Source organism: Lissotriton vulgaris, chromosome 9, assembly GCF_964263255.1.
Source record: "Lissotriton vulgaris chromosome 9, aLisVul1.2, whole genome shotgun sequence".
Taxonomy (NCBI): Eukaryota; Metazoa; Chordata; class Amphibia; order Caudata; family Salamandridae; genus Lissotriton; species Lissotriton vulgaris.
In genome coordinates this window covers 558383570-558402142 of record NC_141697.1, presented here as the reverse complement: position 1 = coordinate 558402142, position 18573 = coordinate 558383570, and the positions used below count along the sequence as shown (strand labels likewise).

Sequence of the window (18573 nt, the reverse complement as noted above, 5' to 3'; positions counted from 1 at the left end):
TAAATACTACAAGGTGTATTTGTGTATACTGTACTGGGGTACAGGGGAGGGTTAAACACTGGAGTGTTGTACAGTGTAGGGGAATATATTAGAATATTGTGTGCTGAAATAACACAGTGGAGTGGCGTACAGTGGAGTGGGGTAAACTGGAATAGAGTAAACTGGAGTGGGGTACAGTGGAGTACTACACAGTGGAATGGGGTACAGCTGAGTGGTGTACAGTGGGCTTACATAAAGTGGAGTGTGTTACAGTGTAGTATTGTAAAGTTAAATTGCGTAAAATTGATTGGCATATATTGGAGTGTCGAACAGTGTGGTGGGCCAGAGCAGAATAGCATGCACTACAGTGGGGTACTGTTCAAGTTCAAGTTCGGAGATTTGTATAGCGCACTACTCACCCAGAGGGTATCAAGGCGCTTGGGGGAAGGGGTGTGTTTTATTTATCGAATATCCAAGTTTTAAGTTGCTTTCTGAAGGCGAGGTGGTTCTGTACAAGGCGGAGGTGGGTGGGGAGAGAATTCCAGGTTTTGGCTGCTAAGTAGGAGAAGGTTCTTCCTCCCATGGTGGATTTATGAATGCGGGGAATTGCGGCGAGGGCTTGATTGGATGATCGTAGTTGGCGGGTAGGGGTGTAGAAGGCCAGTTGCCGTAGAGGGCTTTGTGAGCGTGGGTGAGGAGACGGAACGTTATTCTCTTGTTGACAGGGAGCCAGTGGAGGTCTTTCAGGTGGCCGGAAATGTAAGCTTGTCGGGGAATGTCCAGTATGAGTCTGGCTGAGGCGTTTTGGATGCGTTGGAGTTTTTTCTGTAGTTTGGCTGTGGTTCCGGCGTAAAGGGTGTTTCCGTAGTCCAGTCCGCTGGTGACCAGTGCGTGGGTAACCGTCTTTCTTGTTTCGGTGGGGATCCATCGGAAGATTTTTTTGAGCATGCGTAAGATGTTGAAGCAAGAGGATGAGACGGCGTTGACTTGTCTGGTCATTGAGAGGGAGGAGTCCAGGATGAAGCCCAGGTTGCGTGCGTGGTCCGTAGGTATAGGTGCGGTTCCCAGTGCCGGTGGCCACCATGAGTCGTCCCAGGCGGAGGGGGATGATCCTAAGATGAGGACTTCCGTTTTGTCCGAGTTCAGTTTTAGCCGGCTGTTCTTCATCCATTCGGCGACTTCTTTCATTCCTTCGCGTAAGTTGATTTTGGCGGTGTAAGGGTCTTTGGTGAGGGAGAGGATCAACTGGGTGTCGTCTGCGTAGGAGATGATGTTGAGGTTGTGTTGGCGTGCGATGGATGCGAGGGGACTCATGTATATGTTGAAGAGGGTGGGACTGAGTGATGATCCTTGTGGAACGCCGCAGATGACTTCGGTGGCTTCAGATCTAAAAGGGGGGAGGCGGACTCTCTGGGTTCTTCCGGCGAGGAACGAGATGATCCAGTCCAGTGCTTTTCCTTGTATTCCGACATTGTTGGGGCGTTGTATGAGGGTGTTATGACAGACTGTGTTGAAGGCTGCGGAGAGGTCAAGTAGGATGAGGGCAGCTGTTTCTCCGTTGTCCAGTAGAGTTCGGGTGTCGTCTGTTGCTGCGATGAGGGCGGTTTTGGTGCTGTGTTTGGCTCGGAAGCCGGACTGTGAGGGGTCGAGGGAATTGTTGGCTTCGAGGAAGGCGGCAAGCTGACTGTTGACGGCTTTCTCTATAACCTTGGCAGGAAAAGGGAGTAGCAATATGGGGCGGTAGTTCTTAAGTTCAGTTGGGTCTGCTGTGGGTTTCTTTAGGAGGGCGCTGAGTTTGGCATGTTTCCAGCTTTCCGGGATGGTAGCGGAGTTAAGGGAGCAGTTGATGACGTCACGGAGATGGGGTGCGATGATGGAGTCTGCTTTGTTGAAAAGGTGGTGGGGACATGGGTCGGTTGGCGATCCTGAGTGGATGGAGTTCATCAGACGGATGGTCTCTTCAGTGGTGATTGGGTTCCATGCGCAGAGGTTGTTAGAGGGGGGTGTTGGTTCGGGGGTGGGTGCAGTGGACAGGTCTCCGGACTGGTTTTCAAAGCTGTTATGTATGTCGGCGATTTTGTTGTAGAAGAAAGAGGCTAGGGAATCGCAGAGGACTTGGGAGGGAGTGATGTCGTTGGTGCCGGCGGTGGGGTTGGTGAAATCTTTGACGATGTTGAATAGTTCCTTGCTGTTGTGGGCGTTATTGTCAAGTCGATCCTTGAATGCTGATTTCTTGGTGGATCGGATCAGTTGGTGGTGTTTGCGGGTGGCGTTCTTGAAGGTGGTCAGGTTGTCAGTGGTAGGGTTTTTTCTCCAGGCTTTCTCGAGGGTACGACATAACTTCTTGGATTTCTTAAGGTCATCGTTGAACCAGGAGGCTTTTTTGTTGCCATGCTTGATTTGATGATTCTTCAGGGGTGCTAGTTCGCCTGCGCTGTGGGTGATCCATTGTGTGAGGTTGGTGGCTGCTTGGTTTGGGTCCGATGATTTGGCAGGAGGGTTTTGGTGTAGTGATGTGAAGAGCTGGTCGGTGGTAATTTTGTTCCAGTTTCTTCGGGGAATAGGTTGTGGGTCATGGTCTTTTTGAAGTTGAAGTGAACGCAGCTGTGGTCCGTCCAGTGGAGAGTTGTGGTGTGATTGAAGGAGATGTGCTTGCTGGAGGTGAAGATTGGGTCGAGCGTGTGTCCGGCATAGTGGGTGGGGGTATTGACAAGTTTTTCGAGTCCGAGGTTGGCCAGGTTGTCCATAAGGGTGGTGGTGTTGGAGTCGTTTTTCTTTTCAAGGTGGTAGTTGAGGTCTCCCAGTAGAATGTAGTCCTCGGAGGGGAGGGCGTGTGGGCTGATGAAGTCAGTGATGTCATTGCTGAATTGTGTACGGGGTCCTGGTGGTCTGTAGATAAGGGTGCCTCTGAGTGTGGTCTTAGAGTCGGTGTGGATCTGGAAGTGAAGGTGTTCGGCGTTTGTGATGTAGTCGTCGGAAGTGGTCGTGATGCGGATGGTGTTCCTGTGGACAATGGCGATTCCTCCTCCTGTTTGGTTGATGCAGTCCTTTCGGATGATCTTGTAACCGTCCGGGATAGCTATGGCGATGTCGGGTGCAGATGAGGCGTTCATCCAGGTTTCTGTAAGGAAGGCAACATCCGGCGATGTATTGTCGAGTAGGTTCCAGAGTTCAATGGCGTGTCTGTGGACTGAGCGGGTGTTGAGCAGGATGCACTTTAGTTCGTTAGTGTCGGAGCTCTGTGAGGAGTTTGTGGATTTGGTGTGGGTCCTGATGCAGTCGAACTTGCAGGAGTGGCAGGTGAAGGGTCCATGGGTGTGACCTGGGGCGGCTAGGAAGCAGTTGGGTGGGCGGTCGGGTTAAGGGCTGAGAGGGTTGAGGCATCATATGTTATGCGGGCGGAAAGGGTTTTGCGGGGGCCAGGGGGTCTGGCGCTAGGCGCGGTCCAGGCGCGGACGGGCGTAGACGGGCTTACCTTTGGCGCACCTTCGGCGCGCATGGGGCGAGATCGCTGCGCGTGAACGCTGCACGCAGAGGCGTCTGTCATAAGTGGCAAGTGGAGGGGGAGGGGTGAGGGAGGAGCAGCTGGGAGGCGGGAGCGGGGTGGAAAGGGCGGGCTCCGAGGCACAACAACAACCAAATGGCCGCAAAAGTGAAACCGGAGCAGGATGGGGCACAAAGTGGGGATACGCTGTGGGAAACGAGCAATAGAAATGAAAATGAAGGTCTAATATAAACTATCGAGCGATACAGAGTAGGACAGCACAGAATAATTGTACAATGTTAACGAGAGTCACAGCGCTCGTAAGGCAGGCAGCAGTTATTCAGGAGCAGAGCAAAGAGCGCAGCTCAACGATACCACAGGCAGCAGTTGTTCAAGGCGTGAGGCAAGGATCACAGCTCAGCAATATCACAGGGCAGCAGGGAGCGTGGGGAGCGACCGCCACCGAGAGCGTCGGGATGGTCACAGTGTTACTGGGGACGGGGCAATCCTAAGCAGTCCTTGGGAGGGAGGAGCAGCTGGGAGGCGGGAGCGGGGTGGAGAGGGCGGGCTCCGAGGCACAACAACAACCAAATGGCCGCAAAAGTGAAACCGGAGCAGGATGGGGCACAAAGTGGGGATACGCTGTGGGAAACGAGCAATAGAAATGAAAATGAAGGTTTAATATAAACTATCGAGCGATACAGAGTAGGACAGCACAGAATAATTGTACAATGTTAACGAGAGTCACAGCGCTCGTAAGGCAGGCAGCAGTTATTCAGGCGCAGAGCAAAGAGCGCAGCTCAACGATACCACAGGCAGCAGTTGTTCAAGGCGTGAGGCAAGGATCACAGCTCAGCAATATCACAGGGCAGCAGGGAGCGTGGGGAGCGACCGCCACCGAGAGCGTCGGGATGGTCTATGGAATATGGTACAGTGCAAAAACATATAGTGGAGTAGCGTAACTGTAATAAGATAGTGTTCTAGCAAAGAATTCAGTAGTGTTCAGTGTAATAATTTAGAGTTTAGTGGCGTTAAGTGTTCAGATGTACACTGGAGTGCCATATAGTGGAGTAGCATACAGTAGAGTGTTGAACAACTCAATAGCACCCCCTGCCCTTAATTTGTCTTTCCCTTCACGGATCAAAAACTGTCAAATATGCCAAATTTGGTGGTGTTCCTTCCCTGGGGTCAAAGGAATTAGCCAAATTAAAAAAATGCCCTTTAAATGGAAATAGACACCTGTACTGAACCATAACTACACCGTGGGGACTGGCACGTGTAAGTGCCGTGCTAGGAGGCACTATAAGATACAAGAGATCAGATCTTAAACAGATAGGTAACATTTTAGGGGGTTTCCAATTTCCGAGTGCCTTAATTAAACAACTGCTGCTTTGAGAACAACGTTTGTGAAATAGCATGAATTTAGATGAAAAAACTAAGAAAACATTTAAAGAAAAAGGAGGAGATATTATTTTCAACCGGTTTAAATTACTTTGAAATAGATCAGTATGTTTTCAAGCAGTAAGCAAAAGCACTTCCTATCAATGAGTACCAATAATACTGTCGAGCCCAGTTTCACCCCCTCCTTAGAACCAGTTTAAGTCCTGATACAGCAATCAACAACTGAAAGGTGATCACTTACCCTTTGCGAAATATTTGCCACTATGCCACATCACATGTTCCTTTAATAAATGTATCCTCTTAAGCTAGAAATATTTTTTGTGAAATCTGAAAAAAATAAAGAGGCGAAGGAATACGAAGAAGTACAGTTTATCCATAATTGGGAGGACATTGCAGCCGCTGCAAAAGAGCATAGCTACAGTGGCCCTGGCCATACTCTAACATCTCCTCTCTGTCCACATCTCATATCAATCAATCTACAATTCCTACACAGTGACAAAACAAACACCCCCTTCAGCATCAAGACATATACCCACTACAACGTAAGCATAAACTAGCTACATTAAATGCTATCACAAACACCATAAACCATATTTTCCAAACTACACCACCCTCTGCAACCAAAGCCTTTCACCACCACTTACATCATCTACTGCCAACAAAATCAATATCATAAAACATCTGCCCTTGCCTATACTACAACACTCTATATCATACATCACCTTCCTCCTAAATGATCAACACTGATTTAATGGAGTGTACATATTCAACCCCATCTAACCCTTATTTTCTACTACGAACGCCCTAAATTTAATATACCACATGCACATAATATACTATACAGAGACTACCATTTACAACTACGCCACAAAGTTCAACTTCAATAGTTATTTTTATTTTTCTTGCACTTAATTGATATCCCGATCCGAAATGAATCCATCTTGGAGCTGCTACAATGACCTTTAATAAATGCTTCAAGTACTTTGTCAAACTCATCTACGTGAAGTTAATCGGTCCTGTATTTATGACTAAGTAATGTGCTTTGGGCTGTGCCTGGTGCAGTAGGGCTGGCTTATCAATGCCTGGCTAAAGGAAGCTTGAGTAAGAGCATTGCACGAGGTGGTATGTTAGAGAGATTTATAGAGTGCTATATATTGCCATTAGTCACACTTTGCTGCCAGATTTGACAAACCCATGCCTCCCCGGTCTTAGGGATTTCATTACAAACCAGAGTTTTTTTTTTATGTTTTTACTGTTTGAGCTGGATCTAAGTAAGGTTGTGGTTAATATGCTGGTGTAGTGTATATATGTGTTCTGATGCTTAATGTTATTTCATGTGCCTTAAAGCTTGTAGAACTAATATATTTCACAATAAAAAAATGAAACATCTTGACAACCACCAGTGTACATTAAAGACTGCCTTAGTTATATTCAACTCTCAGCAATGATTCTTCACATTGGAGACAAACAGCGTGTCTGCTAGTTTCAGGCCTTCACCAACCAGCGGGCAAGCATTCATTCACAGCCACTGAGCAGGAAGCAAGATGTTTTGTCTTTTTTTGGCTTGTATTACTTGCACACTTTCTTAGTCTTCTTGTTCCTTTGAACACATCTAAGTGGGCTCACCCAGGCCACTTCAACTTTTATTCAAATGATGCTAGGGAAGTGCTTGCACTGCTGCTGCCAATACTTTATCTCAAGAAAAATGCATGGCTGTGGGTGTGGTCAGTAACTGGTTTATGTTTGAGGAAAGCTTCCATCGATGGAGCCAAGACCGTACTTCTGTGTGTGAGAGCATGTTAAACAAATGCTTCTGTGCGTTACCTGTTCGATATGAAGGTAACTTGCCCCACTGTAAGTATAATCCCTAATCTCTTTGCAAAGAAAGATGACACAGCTGATGCTGTTCTGTGTGTCAGTGACACTTGGCCGAAGAGTTTCACTGTAAAAAAACACATCTACTTTGGCATTGTTTGTTTTTGTTTAGATATTTTATGGTGGTCAGAATGTGTATGAAGATCTTGTTAAATGCATTACTTTTATCTATCACGGACCACCATTACACTCTCAAAAAAAGTTATCCCAACTTCTTTCTGCCTGTGATAATATTAGACCAGGATTACTGTATTGCCGTATTCACAAAGACACTATTCAAACTACAGAGTGCGCAACAATGGTACAACCTTACCATAGGTAATTAGTGTCTCCCGATCAAGGCAGTAACACATTTTAAAGCACCACTCCGTACTACATAAAGCCGGGTCCCTTTCCAGGATACTTATCTAAAGCTTCCAATCCTGTCAATTCACTACCATCAGCCTCCTCAGACATACAGAGGCCCAAAAATGCACAAGTCCCTAAACTTTCAAGTTCCAATTCACTGCAACTCATTCTTTACCAAAACATAGACTTGGTTTCAGAGGGACCTAAAAACAAATTTGTTCTGCTTACCTACTTTACAGAAGCACATACAAATAGAGGAACCCACGCCTGAAGTGCACACTGAGCCACCAATCCTTTTCCCAATGCTCTCCATTTGAAATACCAGTCAACACCCAAAGTTTACTTTCTGCAACCTTGGGAGGCTAAGAACGAATTATCTGATGATATCGCCCCACATTCATACACATCAAGAGCAAATCATGGGCAGGAATAAACTAGACCTTCTGAATCAGAATACCCTCCCATATTGTATTTCGGTCGGCCGTTCGTACTTCTTCCCCCCAGCATCCAAAGCAGTTGGCAAACAGAGGTATTAAACACATTATAAAAACCTTGAAATAATGAAACAAATTTTCTCCAAAGACTAAATTTGTCTTTACTTTTGTTCAACCGATTAGGCGTTTCACTTCCCAATCCTGTTGCTGACAAGGAAAGTGATGACACAATGCCAGAGAGCTCGGGGAGAGAGGAAGCAACATCATCAGACAATGGAAAGAAAATGTACCATGCAGATGTATGGGTAGGAGGTGAAAGACAAATTGGATTGAGCAATTTTAAAATCACATTAAACAATTGTACACACTCTCTGTATCTGTATAAAGGAGATTCAGCGCCTTATTAGGAGTTTTGCAGTCCATGGACCGCGGTACCCCTGGCTCAGGTCCACATGCAGTGAGCATGGCAGTCCGACGGCCGTATTACGAGTTGTGCGGATTGCATTTGGGAAGACAGTGGCTGAACAGCTGACACCGTCAGCGCACCACAGACCACGGGGTCACGGTCAGGGAGGCAGCTGCCATAGGATGGTACAGGGGAGTTTCTCCGCCATCCGTATTATGAGCTGGCTTTTACACGAGCTGACTGCAGCGGTGAGACCTCCACCCTCAAGTCAGCAGAAACAAAGGAATTGGGGTGCGTATTTATCCCTTATTCTTTCGGCTTGAGTTTGACGTGGATCCCTTTCTTCAGGCCCCCCTTCACAGCAGCAACTTCACTCCAAGGATTCCGACCTTGTTTGGGCGATGTACAGGTGAGCCCTTTTTGTACTATATACCCATTGCCTATACTTCCTACATACGGGTCGAACACCGGCAATGGGTAGGTGGTATTTTTCCACATGTATAATGCAAATGTGTGCATCACCACATATACTGTTAAAATGCTCACACAGGCATCGATACATGTGGAAAAATAATCACCACCGCTGCAAAATCTCTGCAGCCACACCATGGTCACCGTGGTAAACGCGTAATACAGGGGTCTATAGACCACTGGGGCAGTGGTCTCCTGGCGCCACAGTGTTAGGACGGTTGAACCACCTAACTCGTAATAAGTTCTTTATGATTTTCTGATATTTCGGCAAGCAAAACTAGGTAAAGAACCAAACAAGACATGCAAAGGAAAAACAAGTGAAGAGCTTAAATACATTTTGAATTGGAAAATCACCGGTATAGCCTCCCTACATGTGACATCAGGGATTCAAAATGTAGAGGTGCAGGACAAGTTTAAGGGTTTGTGACTCATTGTATAAGATCATAAAACGAAGGAAGGAATGTAAATGCAGGACCCGCTCGGCACAGATAAACCGGGTCTGTCTCATTTGATTGCTCATCTTAAATGAATGTGTTTTTATTGAGTGCAAACCTACTCCACAAATAAGATTAGAAAAAACTTTCTAGCCTTCTAACATAGTCGAGCTTTAGCACATATTAGACTCGATTAGGACTCTGTAGCTGAGAAAAGGATGACGAGAACTTTACGAACTTACCATGCATGGTTTCACAGCTTAAATAGAACTATCTGCAGAATTTCGACTAATGAAATTCAGTTCAGTGTGTTTTTTAATAAATAAAAGATAAATTACACTCCCGTTTGAGATCTCTATCACATAACATATAAATGAAAGAAGACGACAGCAGCGATCTATAAAATAAAATGAAGGAATAGCATTACAAAACTACTTGAAATTCAGTGAAAATAATTACAACGATGACCTTACAGTTTCACAAAAGTAAACAAATGTAACTTTTTAACTTTTGTTTCCATAGGCGTGGTACGGACCCGGATTCCAGGTCTCTATGTGAAATGGATTTCATATTTGGGTGTTTTCATAGACTATGTTAACAGGCTGTATCTTTATTGATGTTTTTAATTTGTAATTGTTTTAATTAACCAAACAATAAAGTGTTCATTCATTCCTTTATTCATGTTCATTCACTTAAGTTTAAAAGTCCTGAGATTATCTGGTTAAGGTTCCAAAAAATCTCACCTTTCCTGGGAGTGCTCCACCCTCATCCTACATAAGCATCTCCCATCTACACAAAGCTTCTTATTCGGACTGGGCCAAGAGTTGTTAACGCTTGCATAGATACTGTAAGTGGTAAACGTTAGTATTTTTGAAGTTTGATAACGTTGGTGCTCCTCTATATAAGTGTTTTTTTTGCAAAATATGCATTCACAATAAAATCTTACATTGAAGGACATTAATGCCCTATATCATCCTAGATCCAACAAGCTCCTGTACCTCTCTCTTGAAAAGAATACTTTCAGACATCATCATGTAGTAGCTATAAAGGTAGATACGTTTCAATCAGTTCCTAAAGAGCAAAGTGTAGGACATTTGATGTTTAGTCAATTTTACGGTCTTCGTCATTAGCTTTTTCAATCTCAAGAAATGTTAAATAAATTGCATCAAATTTTTATTACCTATTTATTTATTTTACAGAATGCCAATGCCACTAAGGGATGAAAGATTTCTGATTAACGTTGTTTTGGTTACAAAATGAACTATGGTGTTTCTGAGTTTCATTTCTAGAATGTTCTTTCAAGGTGTGACGGGGGAGCATGTTAAATGAAATAGAACATAATAGCCACTCACAGTGCAATTCTGCGATCATACAGATGGAGCAACTTGCGATCCTATTTGGATTCCCGCAAATATGTAAATGAAGTTGCACTTACCTATATGAATGCAAGCCAACCCTCTGCAACAAGCCATCAGCATGTGGCACTGGACAAAACAATGAATAAAAAGAAAAGAAAACCCAAGTGACCTAAGAAATCCCAATTGGGGAGGCTGTGTTCAGAGGTAACCTATTCTGTATACTGCATGGTGTGGTGTTCACCTAGAATATGAAAGAAAACACTTGCATACAATACTACAAGTCTGCCCTTGATTTGGGTTCATTATTGGATTTGCAAGAACCATTTAAGATCATAACCTCAAACCTGCCACGCTCAACCTTACTACAGGTGCAGAATATGATACTAATAGAATTTGCAGATTTTTAGAGGGATCAGTCAATTAGCATTAAATAACCAAGGTGCCACAGAGCCGCCACCAAAAACGTAGTTATGTCACACTAACTCATCTCCTCTCTTGCCAAACCCGCTTGTCTTCTCTGTTCAGCAGATTTTAAATTGTTCTGTGACTGTCTGTTGTGCTCTGCATTTGCACATCTTTCTCAGTCCTTCTCTTGCCTGCTCTCCACCTTTTGCAACTTCCCTCCTACTCTAAGTTGTTCTCCTTCTTTCCAAGTCAAACTACCATTTCTCTCTCCCTTCCATCATCAATCTTCTGTCGTGATTATTTACTTGCCTTCCTCATCATGTCTGCCCCTCTTTCTTCCACTCTTTCCTCCACCTCCTTCCTCCTATCTTCACCTGTATGAGTTTCTCGCTCCCTTTTCCTTCCTCCATTCCACTCCATGTACACCTATTTCTCCACCCTTTCTCTCTCTCACGCTGTATTGTTAGGTCTTATCCAATCCCTGTCTCTGTTCAGTGCAACAATTTCTATCAATCCTTTCCTGACCCGCTTCAAGCTTTTCCAGATCCGTAACTAAATAAGGCAATCTTGTTTTCTCAATTTTGTTGTGCTCTAATTTCCTCTAAGCTCTTCTACAAATCTTTTTTCCCACCTTCTGCTACTTCTTCCTCCCTTTCCCCCCCCCCTCAAATATCGTTATTCACCTCCTCCCCTTTTCCTTCTGTGCATCTCTCCCTCCGGTCTCCCAATTCAATTCGATAGTATTTTATTGGTGTGACTCATGGATTTATAAGAGCTGCCACAGCTTTGCAGATCCATTTATTGACATATGTAACATATATCTGCTTCCTCCCTTAGGTCTTCTCACTACATCACTGCCAATACTGAACCAATTTATCTCCTCCTATTGGAGATCCTACCTCCTGCTACCACTGTTAATTTACTTACATCCCCTTTTTAGGTTGAGCATTCAAGACCTCTTGTATATACTTTAGTATATACTTATATGTGTATGTACTTTGTGGGCTCTGGAGATCATCCCTAGGACTTGTCTGCTTCTGCTTAGGGACTTTTTCTGTTCAACTGCCTCTATTTAACTGTCTTGAAAGAAAATGAACAGCAGAGGTCAGTAAAATACCAGAATTGCTTTCTGCTGAGGGACTTTCTTTTTTTAAATTTTTCTGTCAACTGCCTCTATTTCACTTTCTTGATGGAAAACGACCGCAGAGGTTAGTAAAATACCAGAATCACTTTAGCATTCTCAAGATTCCAGTCAATAGAAATGGTCTTCCACGAACACCTGTATACAATAATATTTCTTTCAAATCTTGTATTTTCAGTGATAGGACCACCGAAAGCCATGCTTTTATACTAAAAACAGAGCTTTAGACTATACCCTTTCCCTCTGAAAGGCAATGTTTCTCTGAATGTGTTCCCATACCTGAGGTGTCACACAGTTTGGTACTTACTTTCCCTCCATGTTAAAGAACAGTAGATGTTTCAGCGCCCAGGCTATGTGCTGCATAGCTAAATACATATAAGATTCCAAAGGCGAGACTGAATGCATTGCAAATGTTTGTTCTATCGTTCTGTTCTCTATGTAATCATCTCACCCACAATTTCTTCCTCATTCAATTACCAGCCTTCTCTTTCTCTCTCCCTCGGTTCCCAGATATTTCTCCTTAACTATAGCATTTTGTGTCTAATCTGATTCTTATACCCCATCCTCTTCACCTCTGCCCTCCTCCCTCCATAACTTCCTAGCTCTCATGCTCAATTAATCAAAAATACCGAGATAGCTGAACAGATATTACACACCCTTCGATTAACCCCCAGGTTGTCCCATTTTTTGTTCCACACGTTATCCTAGTTGCCGCTGAGCTGGCTACGGAGAGGGCAAGGGGTAGGAACAAAATATATAAATATGTCTCCGACAGCCATGTTTGCTTACTGTCCTTGCATCTTACCTCAAGTCCTGTGACCCTAAAAGAGCCATCAAAAGCTGGTACCTCAGGCTACCCTTAATTATTCACCAAGTACTGAAGAGCATGCAGCAGCTTCCCTCCTTAATCCTTCCATAATTACTAAATCACTCCTCCATTCCCACATATTTCTTTCCCTGAGCCAATGCATTTCCTCTCTACAACCATCAGCAGTGCATGTCAGATGTTTGTCTGCTCGACCCACCCCTCAGATTAAGAAGATCTACTTTTCTGGCTGTGTCAATGAATTAGCAGAATTTAGGGGTGGTTTACATCACCTTCCTGCAGTCGAATCCCCCTGAAAAAGCCTTTCCTGTGTACCACTGACAGCAATAGAGTCTCACACCATGGAATGCAGGATGTAAGTCTTAGCCAGCTTTAATGGCCTTGTAGACGTTTGCACATTCTCACTCCTAATAATCTACGCTTACAGTAAAACCATCATCTTTTGACCCAAACACTCAAATATTGCCTCTAAAGCCACTGAGTCTTAAGCACTATGTACTTCAATAGACAAATCTGCCCAGATGTGTTAAGAGCCGGGTTATCTATTACAAATAATTGCGAAATAAGACCTCTAATAACAACCTCAAGGATATGACCATCACAACAAAATCACCTATTTTGAGCTGGAGGACATTAAACACTTTGAATTAAGTTTGTGTCATGAAGAATATATGGGGAACACTTAAAATTCCCCCAAAACGACCACCTTTGGGAAGCAAAGAAAAATTATGAAAAAAGTCAACTGCTATCCAAAATATTTGCAAATATACCTCATACCTCATGCTGAGAAACAACGACTTAAAGGGGGTATTTTATTCTTTAAAACATATTTATTTCTTTTTTTCTCCATCACTGATACCAGACGGCTTGTTGTAAACCAACTTTGACATTGGTATGCCAAAATCCTCTGCTTCCAGGACAACCATCCAAACCAGCAAACAAAAATAGTCATTTACACAGAAAACCCTGAAATCTGCAAAACGGACCTGTGAAACAAGCAGAAAAATGCCCCCATTGGGGCTCCTAAAAAAACTATCACACCGGCCGTTACGAATCAGTATTGCTGCAGATCAGTCTGACAGGGGCTGCAAGCATGTCAGCCCGCAGAAAAGCCATTGTCCTGAGTTTTTTTAATTTGATGTGATGGCAGGTGGGTCCTTGATGTAACCAGAAAGCAAAGGAGGGAGTGCCTGCTCCCTGAGTGTCCCTGCACCAGGAGCACCCGCTGCAGGGGTTGGCACCGATGGGAGAAAGTACCTGATTTAGGCATTTCTCATTGGCACCTCTGGCTGGCTAGACTGGGCCTGCTCAACCATTTTTGCTAACCAAGCATGCAGGCCCTCATGGACTACAGAACGTTTTCATGCTCTGCCACAAAAGGAGACCATCTTTCCAATTACTGCATCTCATTGGCCTCACTCTTGGACAAGACATTCATCTGGGGGCTGAGCAAGGATAAGGATGTGCTCCGTCTTACCACCGCATGGCCTCAGGTGGAGCAAGTCCTTCTAGGTCAAGCATTGTTGGTAGCCGCCACACATTTCACTGATTGTCTTTGAGCGACCAAGACTGCCCATCCCATTCCAACCCCTTCAGGCACATTAATCATCTGGCGAACAGGCTATGTGTAGCTGGTCGGGGCTGCCCACGCTGCCTGTGCTGGAGCTACCATCGCCCAAGTCACGGGGCCCACAAGGTAGGCTGAGCTCGGATGACCCAATGGGGCTGGGGTCGGAGCCTCTGCTGACGCACTCTTCCTCTAGCACCAGGCACAGCTCCTTGAGGTCCACGTTCTCCTTCACCAAATCACCCTGCAGTCGCTCCAGCTCTGCCAGCTTCTTCAGGTAGCCCCCCAGGTCGTCTCGCATCACCTTGGCTGCATGATGACCAAAAAGCTGCCACTCACGGGAAAGGGTCTTAACTTTGAGCCGGTCATCATCCAGAAAGCAGCAGAGCTCACGCAGCTCCTGGTTCTCCTCTTGAAGGCGATGGTTCACCTGCTTGAGCTCACGGATCTCAGTTAGGTGCTCCTGTAGCTGCTTGTTAACCTCCTTGATTAGACGACCCCGCTGAATAAGGGCTGCAATCTTCTGGGATTCCTCCTTCCGCAGCTTTTGTACCAGATCCTCCTTGCTGTAGGCAAGAACCTCCTCATCAGACATCTTGGAAAGGTCCTTGCTGAGCAGGTCTGGCTCACCACTCATTCTGCTGTCCAGGAAAGACACTGTGAGCGCACGTGTGACTGCTTGAGCTCAACCACCAATCGGTGTACAAGTCTAAAAAATAAACTTACAGCCTTGGGTAGAATTAATCCTCCTTAAATCAGCATTCCATGTAGCGGAGAAAAATACATCAGCCAAGACTAGCGGCAGGAACAAAAATTAATCCACTGCATCTGTTACTAAATAAAATTGCCCACTCCCCTAATCCATTCCAAATCCGGATTGCAGGAATGTCTAGGAGAGATTAATGAACAAGCAAGAGGATTAAGGCTACTGTCTGTTGCAAAGGAGAGGGAAAAAATGGGCCATGAAAACATCCAAGCACCAAAAAATGTGTCTCAAAAAATTAAAACTCTCCTTTACTGGGGTATCCTATGGTCTTAGCAGGTGATCCAACTGCTTTGTCAATGGCTGGCAGCAGTTTCGACCAAAGACTGTAGCTCGCTGGGGTACTTCCCAAAATGAGGTGGGCTTTCGGTGTTCTCAGCCTGGCTAATGGTGGGTGCGAGAGAAACAGACAGAGATGCTTGCCTTCAGCCGTGTCCTCTTGGCTCAGACACGGGTGGCAGGCTGCGGTGGCCGGGAGAGGCAGTGGGTGATGGGGTATTCCGCAGCGATGTTGCGCGGCTGGAGCTCCGCCAGCCGCAGCATCTTGGCAGAGAGGACCACCACGGAAGACAGCTGGTGGCTCGTTGACGGTGGTGCCCGGTAGTCAATCTCCTCAGGCCGATGCCTCCGGGCGGAGGCTGTGCGACGGGATCACAGCCATCTCCGAGCGATGGAGGTGCATCGAGCCCCAGCCGACGGCTCCTGGGTCCGACCGCGGGTGGACGAGCTCTGAGCAGGCGCAGGTCAATCGGGGAACAAAGCTGAGGAGGGAGCTGAGGCGGCGAATGGCGAAGCCAAGGAGGAGCAGCCGAGGCGCTCGGGCAGTGCCGCAGCTCCACGGGGGACCCGCCCGCTGGGCTCGGCGATGCTGCGCGGAGGGGGCACGGCAGCTAATGAATTGGAAGAGGAAAAAAACTGACGTCAGGATGTCGCTAAAAGCCGCCCGTGAAAAAAAAACACAATTCCGTCCTGGGCTCGAGAGGATATCCTGTCCGAGCAGCTTAACAATGGAGGGAGTTCCCACCGCGGCTCTCGGGGGGCGGCCCCACCTGCGCCCCAGTCTCCTGCGCTGGGATCCCCGGCCTGAGGCGCACTGCGCGGTCTCTGGCTCAGTCCTGACGACGCGACGTGCACCTGCGCGGGGACGCACGCCGCCTCCCAGCGCGCGCATCCACCGGACCGCGAGGACACCAACGGTCAACCTGGCGACTCCAGAGCGTTAATATTTATTACATAACGATAACGCACACAGCAGCCCTCATTGCGTCTTGGCACCTGCCTGTTCCCTACCCCAGAGTGGCCCTTTTATCCACCCTCGGGGTTAGAGCGACTGAAAACTATGTTAATGACCTCGACCAAATCCTCCTAATAGCAAGAATCCTCTTATTTTAGGCTAAATACACAATTGCTTGGGCTTGTGAGGTGTTGGGAGCCGCTGCCTCAGAGGAGAAGACAACGAGTCCGTTTCTATGCTGCAGGCGTTAGGTCACTAAATAGAGACCAATGTTCCGGCGCTCACAGAAAGGGGTACCTCATATTACGGGGAGGGCTCGGTATTATTATTATACTGCGTCAGAGGTGCGTTATCAAGTGCTGTACAAATAAACAATTAATATCAGTCATCGGTAAATGGAGAAAACAACCACTTCAAACCTCTGCAGGGGTTGCCACATGACTCCGAGAAGACCGCAACTACAGAGCTAACATTGGAGGACCCCATATCGATAGTGGTCAAGCACTTCAGCTCTTATTTGCAGGAGGAGAACTGGTTAAGAAAGTAATTGAAACCCTCACCTCTATGAGGACACAGCATCAATAAAAGATAACAAGTGGAAGGCAAACCTGTAGGAAGCATCCACACCAAGAGAAGGGGACTAGTACAGCTGTCCTCAAATACAGCATGGCAATCCACAAAGAGACATCAGTGCCGTCTTCTCCAGTAGGTGAACACTATGTCATAAGTATGCAGCCACTACAGGTGGAAACTGCATAATTGGAAAATACAGCCATTATGGTCCTTCTCAAGAGGAATACACCAACCACATCAAGAAGAGAAGACAGCCATTGTAGCTGTCGTCTGTAGGCGAATACCTTGTCCATCACCAGGAGCAGTCACTCACTAAACATATGTGTAGGAAAACAGAAGATCATGAGGAAAATACATCCCTTTCAGTTGCTACCTGGTGGAAGATACTATGTCACTAGTAGACAGCCATTGATACTTTCACCTGCTGACAGGCACCACATCACTGGTAGAACACAACTACTCTGGCCAGCCTTGAAGGAGGGCATCACATCAATGTTCACAAAGCCTTTGACTTCAGAGGACAACACCTAATGTGTCTACTCAATTGACTCTGCCAATGGAAGAGTTTGAGGTGGTAATATGAGAGCCCTTGAAAAGAATCTGCTTTACGTGCACCAATTCACAACCCTTCTCTTCCTAGCCACAATATCTTATTCATGCTGATAAGTGGCTTTGCTTCCCCATTGATGGTAAACCCTCTCTACTGAGTAGCACTTCTGTCCTATTCAAAGTATGTCTAGCTGATCAGATGTGCTAGTGCCTTCCATTAAACTGTAGTTGGCAGGTTAATAAGTTCCATCACAAAGGTAATTGTGAAATTATGGATTCCCGAAATACATTTGCAGCTTCATATGTAGCCATCCCTCGTAACTTTCAGGTTTCCTGCTGATGGCGACTTTCTGGTGTACAATTTTAGATCTGGCTCAAAGCCGCTTGCAACATTTTTGCCAAATTGTTTGTCAAACCCAGATGGAACTTCTATACACTGCGTTTGATTGCAGAATTTGTGGCTGGTGCAGCAAGAGGGGTAGGCTTGTGTCATGAATTAGTGTGACGTTTAGCTGTTAAGGTGAAATCTGCTGTTTCCATTTGTGGTGTCGTAAAAGAACAGAAGTCCTGGCTTTACATGAAGCTTTCTGGGGCCAGCCATTTGTTGCAATATCTTCTGTTTACATAAGTTGTTTCTTAACTCAAATAGCAAAACAAAAGCAGTGTGGTTATGCTCATAGGTTTATGGCACCTAAGGTTTAGAATCGCACTAAAAGTTTGATAACTCCAAAGTTTATTTGACGGTGCTCAAAGGAATGGAGAACCACAAAACTCCATAGGATGAGAGACAAGACTCTCACAAAACAATTTCTTATTCCCAAGAACACGTATAATTTTAAGCACAGTTTCCCTTTTTCAATAATACACATATATAACACAATCAAAGTATAGGGCAGCAATGTATTCTTCAATTCAAATTCTTGTCTTGCTTTATTCAGATTTCTTCCAAACAGCCAACTACAGCCAACGCGTTTCGTCGCTATAGGCAGTAATCCTGCGACTTTCTCAGGGCTATAATTTCCAACGAAGTGCTTTTCTGCGTGGTGATACTTCCAACCCACACGTGGGCTCTGGTGAGAGTGGCAAACGCTATATATGCATAACTCCTCGTTATATTCGTTCACGAGTTGACATCCGTTACGATGGGGACAGGAAACTGTTCGGAGCAGCGGTACTTTAGCTGATATAGCAGAAAGAACGGATGTCCACTCGTGAACGAATATAACGAGGAGTTACGCATATATAGCGTTTGCCACTCTCACCAGAACCCACATGTGGGTTGGAAGTATCACCACGCAGAAAAGCACTTCATTAGAAATTATAGC

General features: G+C 45.6%; 1 protein-coding gene across 1 annotated transcript; it reads right to left on the bottom strand.

The window, feature by feature from the left end:
- Positions 1–11761: 11761 nt before the first annotated feature.
- CCDC85B (coiled-coil domain containing 85B) lies at positions 11762–15955 on the bottom strand. The gene has a single exon (XM_086938079.1). The coding sequence runs from the start codon at positions 14764–14766 to the stop codon at positions 14164–14166; it is 603 nt and encodes a 200-aa protein (XP_086794205.1). The 5' UTR covers positions 14767–15955; the 3' UTR covers positions 11762–14163.
- Positions 15956–18573: the final 2618 nt, after the last annotated feature.

What these genes read in the sequence shown, in the direction of transcription:
- CCDC85B (XM_086938079.1), bottom strand. Translation starts at nt 14,766, where the DNA reads ATGAGTGGTGAGCCAGACCTGCTCAGCAAGGACCTTTCCAAGATGTCT.